This window comes from Peromyscus californicus, unplaced genomic scaffold, assembly GCF_007827085.1.
Source record: "Peromyscus californicus insignis strain IS unplaced genomic scaffold, ASM782708v3 Scaffold_15__1_contigs__length_86483966, whole genome shotgun sequence".
Taxonomy (NCBI): Eukaryota; Metazoa; Chordata; class Mammalia; order Rodentia; family Cricetidae; genus Peromyscus; species Peromyscus californicus.
In genome coordinates this window covers 61,004,042-61,010,598 of record NW_026294447.1, presented here as the reverse complement: position 1 = coordinate 61,010,598, position 6,557 = coordinate 61,004,042, and the positions used below count along the sequence as shown (strand labels likewise).

Here is a 6,557-nt window from a genome sequence, read left to right as displayed (position 1 = left end):
ATGTAATCCTGGCTGTCCCAAAACTCACTATGTAGACTTGGCTGGCCTTAACTCACAGATGATCCACCTGCCTATACTTCCTGAGTGCTGAGATTAAAGGAGGTGGGCACCACCATGCCCAGCACATACCTTCTTATAAGGGATTGTTTTAATTGGCTTACAAAATAGTGACTTGACCTGGGTATGGTGGCTCAACCCTAAAATGTCAGAACTTGGGAGGTTGAGGCAGGAGGAGCCTGGTTTACAGGCTCCTGTCTCAAGACAAAAGCAGTCGAAGCTGGCCCAGGTGAATGAGGAACCAGGTGGAGTCATTGCAGTGGCTTTTCATGCTCACCGAGGCTGGGGCGGGCGGGCAGGCAGGCTTTCCGCCCCGAGTTCTTTGCTCCACAGCCTTCTGCTGAGGCTCCTGCACATCATCTCTCAAGCCTGGAATTCCTGTCATCCCTCCCGCAGTCATTTGCTCAGGGCAGGCTGTCTCCAACAGAAAGGCAGAGATCCTCCCCTGTGCACCTCCTTCCGGGTCCCTTGCATCCGGCACCTGGCATGAGCTCACTGTGAAATGACTGGAGCAATTCTGTCAAACGCACAGGGATGAGAGGTCCTCTAGCTCTTGCTTTATTAGTGCGGCAGTGAGGGGCTGTGAGAGGACATTATGCATGAGAGATCACGTCTATATTTTTACCAACCGCACCATCCACCATTCTGCACCCTTTTCTGCCGATAGCTGGTGTCTCCCTCCTCAGAGATGAGCATCAGGTCTTATCCGAACTTGTCTTTCCCACTACACCTTTCCTGATCTATTTGCAGAGAAGGGACACCGCCCTTCCTATAAGCTGGATTCCTAGAATTCCTGGGATTGCTAGGTCATGGTGTTAGAACGTTTTTATTTTAATAAATACTGCCAAATTACTTTCCAGAAAAGATGAAGAGGCTGGCAGCTGCAGGCAGGGTGCGAACGCCTGTCTTCACACATTCCAATTCACAGCCGGCACTGTCTGGGGTCAGTCTTCTGCATTTTCCCATACCTGGGTGTGTGGGGCTGGGGGAGAGACTGTTTCAATGTGTTGGTTCTGATTAGTAAGCTTATTTTTAACTGGTGCTTTCTCCATTCCCAGTTTGTCTGCCGACTGGGTGAGGTGGTAGGAACCGGTCTCCCGAGGAAAGGGCCAGGGGATGGAGGTTTGAATACTCAAACCAGCCTCTCATAGCTCAATGTCTTGAATCTTTCAGGGTCTGGGGCCAAGTGTGTTGTTGGCTCGGCTCCTCAGAGCCTGCCCAAGGTCAGAACACCCTGGATGCTTTGAGGCTGGATCTCTGCCAGACTGCGTCTCTGGTGCTGCACCAAGAACACCCAAGAGATGCCCGCGGGCACCTTGAGGAAGGTCAATGGCTCTGAGCCATTTCGTACCGCCTGGATGCAGTGGATGGACGCCGTACCTAATGTTAAAGACCTGGAAGCTCTTGATAGGGCCCCTCGCCACCTCGGTCTGCCAGACAAAGCAGGAGGAAGGGAAGGCAGGAGCTTCAGTACCAGCTAGCTTTCCAGACTCAGTTTCCCGCCCCGAGGCAGTGTGTGTGAGGCAGGTCTAGGATACGAAAGGCCCTGGGGTTCTGCCTTCGGGATCCTGCGCGAGCGCCACAGGGATAGCTAAACTGTGCGGGGTCGAGACACTGGGACCGCAGGGGTGGGCGGCTAGGGGGTGTCGAGGGCGGCTGCCATGGACAAAGCAGCGGCACCACCCCAAAGCACGGGCCAATGGAATGAATGGGCTATAAATAGCCGCCAATGGGAGGCTGGCGACGCGCCCCTTAAGAGCTCCGGAGCAGCCAGGGGCCGACGTTCGTCTGTGCTGCGCCAGGAGCTGCTCAGGCACTGTGCACCCCCGCTCTGTCCTGCATCCCGGTGAGCGGGTCCAAGGGTCAAGGGTAGCCGCGCGGGGCTCCACGCGGAGGGGTGCGGGATCGGGGCGTCACACGCGGCCGCGCTGCCAGGAGCGCGTACCGCACCCGCCGGGGACTAGGGATGCGCAGGAGCCGGGCGCAGACGATACAGACCCAGCCGACCTTGGCTGCGTCCGGGGGAAGCCACAGGGGTCCCGAGCGGTCTGCAGGTCCTTGGAGGCCGGTGCGCAGAGCCCCTCTGACCCTGCGCTTCCCTGCCGCCCGCAGCCGCCGCCGCCATGCCCTTCTCCAACAGCCATAATACGCAGAAGCTGCGCTTCCCGGCCGAGGATGAGTTCCCTGATCTGAGCAGCCATAACAACCATATGGCCAAGGTGCTGACCCCCGAGCTGTATGCCGAGCTCCGTGCCAAGTGCACACCAAGCGGCTTCACGCTGGACGACGCCATTCAGACTGGCGTGGACAATCCGGGTATGCACACCCCTGTAGGCGTGAGGCTTCCGTCTCCCCAGGAAAGCCCCAGGGCAAGGGTCCCATTGCCCTTCCCTCAACCTTCGGTGGGCTGGGGTCCCCTCATCCCCTTCCCGCGCTCAGCCGCAGGGGCCTCAGCTGCTCGCTCCAGCCTGGCAGTGACGTCACTGTCGCCGCGCCCCTCCCCCAGGCCACCCGTTCATCATGACGGTGGGTGCGGTGGCGGGCGACGAGGAGACCTACGAGGTGTTCAAGGAACTCTTCGACCCCATCATTGAGGACCGGCACGGCGGCTACCAGCCCAGCGATGAGCACAAGACGGACCTCAACCCAGACAACCTGCAGGTGCGGGGCGGCCCGGTCAGGACGTGATGGGGAGAGGGGTCTCGGCGCTCACTCCCGCCATCATTTTGCGTCCTCAGGGCGGCGATGATCTGGACCCCAACTACGTGCTGAGCTCCCGGGTGCGCACCGGCCGCAGCATTCGCGGCTTCTGTCTCCCCCCGCACTGCAGCCGCGGGGAGCGCCGCGCCATCGAGAAGCTGGCAGTAGAAGGTAGGGGTCCGGTCTCAGCGGGCAGATCAGCTGCGCTCTTATCTGCGCGCGCGTTTCCCCAGGAGCTGAGGGGGGTCAAAAGTCCAGCCTCGCGCGCGCGCGGGGACACACTGCCTGGGGCGGGGCGGCGGGCTTGCTCGCCCACCCGGGCCTTGAACTCTGCACTCCGCAGCCCTGTCCAGCCTGGATGGAGACCTGTCAGGCAGGTATTACGCGCTCAAGAGCATGACCGAAGCGGAGCAACAGCAGCTCATCGACGACCACTTCCTCTTCGACAAGCCCGTGTCGCCTCTGCTGCTGGCCTCCGGCATGGCCCGCGACTGGCCGGATGCTCGCGGCATATGGTACGAGCCCTCCCTCCTCTCGGTCCCCGGAGGGTGGGGCCCGGCCTGAGCTCCTGGTACCACGCAGTGTCACCCTGTCCCAGCGCTCTGCGCAGGTGACCTTGGTCCCGCAGGTGTGTGAGATCCCTGCGCTGCGGGAGGCCGCAGTCTCCAGGGATTCCATGGCGGTGACCCGTCTCTCGGGAGCCCGGCGCTTGTTTTCTCTCCTCCTCACCCCCATACCCCGCCGGGATTCTGCCAGGTGCCAGTGACGCAAAAGCCTCCGCACCCGTCCGGGCAGGGCTCCTACCCCTGCGGACTGTGAGGGCGGAGGCGTGCTAACTCGGGTGGGCTGCTCCGCCTGCTTCAGCCCTTTGCCTGCCACACACCACGTGATTGGTGATTGGGGTGTGTGTGTGTGAGGTGCCTTGGTCGCCCTGCCTTCCTCCAGTGTTTCTGGGATGGGAGTCTTGGTGACAGCCCACACTCCTGCACCTCTGTGACTTGGGAAGCTTTTAGTTTGAGGTCACCCACCTATGGTGTCTTTGGATGTGACCTAAGAACGTATTCTGGGAGGGGCTTTGGCTTGACTATACCCCTCCCCCAGGCACAATGACAATAAGACTTTCCTGGTGTGGATCAACGAGGAGGACCACCTGCGGGTCATCTCCATGCAGAAGGGGGGCAACATGAAGGAAGTGTTCACCCGATTCTGCACTGGCCTCACCCAGGTCAGGCCTGGTGCTCACACCCAGGGCCTGCTCACTCTAGGGGCTCGGGGTCTGGGAGGGGTCGGGGCAGATCCTAGAGTCCACAACTCCCGGGGTCGCTTCCAGCCAGGCTTCCCCTCTGAACTCTCCCTTCTTTCTCTGCCTCCAGATTGAAACTCTCTTCAAGTCTAAGAACTATGAGTTCATGTGGAACCCTCACCTGGGCTACATCCTCACGTGCCCATCCAACCTGGGCACTGGACTGCGGGCAGGTGTGCACATCAAGCTGCCCCACCTGGGCAAGCATGAGAAGTTCCCGGAGGTGCTCAAGCGGCTGCGACTTCAGAAGCGAGGCACAGGTGAGGGGCAGCGGCACAGGTGAGGGGCAGGCGGCACAGGTGAGGGGCAGCGGCACAGGTGTCCTCAGTCCCGCTGATCGGCCTGGTTTCCGTCCCCAGGCGGTGTGGACACGGCTGCTGTGGGTGGCGTTTTCGACGTCTCCAACTCCGATCGCCTGGGCTTCTCGGAGGTGGAGCTGGTGCAGATGGTGGTAGATGGAGTGAAGTTACTCATCGAGATGGAACAGCGGCTTGAGCAGGGTCAGGCTATCGACGACCTTATGCCTGCCCAGAAGTGAAGCCTGGCCCTCACCACCACCAGCCTGCTGCTTCCTAACCTAATACCCGGGCAGTGCCCGCCATGCATCCCTGATGTTTGCCGCCTGGCGGCTGAGCCCTTAGCCTCGCTGTAGAGACTTATGTTGCCCTGGGTAGAGTTTATTTTTTTGATGGCTAAGCTGTTGCTGACACTGAAATAAACTAGGGTTTGGCCTGCCCTATGTCTCATGAGTTGTGCCTCTCCTTTCCTGGGGACAGTGACATGGGTCTGTGGCTGGCCATTTCTGTCAACTAGAAGATGGCATATTGGCCACAGAAGATACAGGGTGGAGAGGGAGGGAGGGAGGTGCTCTTAAGGCTCTCAGTTCCAGCCTGAGCATCTAAGGACACTCCGCTTGCAGGGTGGAGCCTAGTATTTCCTCAGCTCCAGCCAGAGGAGCAAGTCAGAAACTTGACACTCTCCCAGTTCCTTTCTGCTGTCTTCCTGTCAGCCTGAAGATCCAGAGTTCCACCCCTTGCTTCCTCTCCCCTCCCAGGCCCACCCCTCTCCAACACCTCCTCCAGCTCCTAAATAGTCCTTTCTTGCCCTACCTCCTCCAGCTTCCATCCTCTTGGGCCGAGCTGCCTCCTTGGTCCCTGGGCCCAGCCCTCTAGCCCCATCCAGACTGCAGCAGGGTCCTTCCAGTCCAGTCTTCATCTGCAGCCTGCTCTCCAGGGCCCTGGTGGTTGGGAGGAGACAATCCTCTGCTCACACTAGCTTTTGTGCCACATCATCTAGGAGATAGACGGTAGTGTGACTCTGCTGTGACCTGAATAAGTGTGACCTGGGGAAGGAATTCCAAGGCTCACATCAGGGACCCTGGGCAAAAGACTGAGCTGTCTAAAGAGCCATCTTCCTGGTGGCTTATCCTGGTTGGGCCTCGTGAAAGGATCTGGCCCACATTTGAAAGCTGAGAACATCAACCCAGGGGCTGGAACTATAGTTCCCCACCCCACAGAGCCTTTTTCAAGATAACAGTCTTGCGCTGCCACCTGCTGGTCACAGTCACCACATACTTGCCCACTAAAGATCGTGGGCATTGGAACATGGTCCACTAAGACTCTGGGCCAAGCACCAGTAGGTTTGGGGGCAGCCTTGAGCTGTGAGCTGTAGAGGAGTGTCCTGGCTGCGTCTGTGGCCGGCCTCCAGCTATGATCTCATCTAGGCGGTGGTGTGTAGACTGGGGAGGACCCTAGTGCAGGGCTTGACCTCTGTGGAAGACTTAAGTGTCAGAATTAGAAGGGCATCTACCTCGTTGGGTAGGCTGGGCGCAGGATAGGGCAGGTCCCCTGAGAGTGCAGAGGGTCCAGGATCTGTGCATGCCTCCTTGATGTCCAGGGATGGCGGCACTCCTCTCCTTGGATGTCCTAATTAGTTCCTAGCTGGCACTTTTGTCAGGAAGGGATGGGAGCTGGCACCAGCTACACTGTAGACTTCAGTCTGGTGACAAACAGCAATCCTTCGACCATCTCAATGAACAAAGGAAGTGAGTCCCTCTGACAGGCAGTGAGACAGGGACAGTAGGCACAGGGGGGCATGTATGGCCACAACTCTCCAAGTCTGCTGTTATACCTCAAAAAACAGGAGGCATGAACTCAGTACCCTTGTAATGAAGTCTATCTTCTTATAACTACCTCAGGCCTATCAAGTTCCCATGTAGAACACTGCCCCTTGAACCCAGAAGGTTCTCCTGGTTCAGGTCCCTTACCACCAGCAGGGGCAGGGCCGGTTAACCTGACTGGCTGGGATGAGACAAACCCTGTCCCACTGAGCATCCCTCTCCCCACCCAAACCCTAAGGATCCCGAGAGCTGCAGCCGGAAACCCCCGCTCTCCATGCAAGCCTCACCACACATTCCTGAAGGCCCCAGTGGGCAGAGCTCAGCCTGGAAAGATCTTTTTTTCCAGGCAGCGACTCTCATGAGCATCTTGGACCAGCC

At 58.9% G+C, this 6,557-nt stretch overlaps 1 protein-coding gene across 1 annotated transcript; it reads left to right on the top strand.

Moving 5' to 3' along the window:
* Nucleotides 1–1,778: 1,778 nt before the first annotated feature.
* Ckb (creatine kinase B) lies at nt 1,779–4,799 on the top strand. Its single transcript, XM_052739073.1, has 8 exons — nt 1,779–1,903; nt 2,170–2,373; nt 2,564–2,718; nt 2,796–2,928; nt 3,101–3,272; nt 3,859–3,982; nt 4,131–4,320; nt 4,420–4,799. The coding sequence occupies exons 2-8, from the start codon at nt 2,181–2,183 to the stop codon at nt 4,596–4,598; spliced, it is 1,146 nt and encodes a 381-aa protein (XP_052595033.1). The 5' UTR covers nt 1,779–1,903; nt 2,170–2,180; the 3' UTR covers nt 4,599–4,799.
* Nucleotides 4,800–6,557: the final 1,758 nt, after the last annotated feature.

Coding starts and splice junctions, on each gene's coding strand:
- Ckb (XM_052739073.1), top strand. CDS start 2,181: ATGCCCTTCTCCAACAGCCATAATACGCAGAAGCTGCGCTTCCCGGCC. Junction 2,719..2,795: donor TCAACCCAGACAACCTGCAG/GTGCGGGGCGGC, acceptor TTGCGTCCTCAG/GGCGGCGATGATCTGGACCC. Junction 3,273..3,858: donor CCGGATGCTCGCGGCATATG/GTACGAGCCCTC, acceptor CCCCTCCCCCAG/GCACAATGACAATAAGACTT.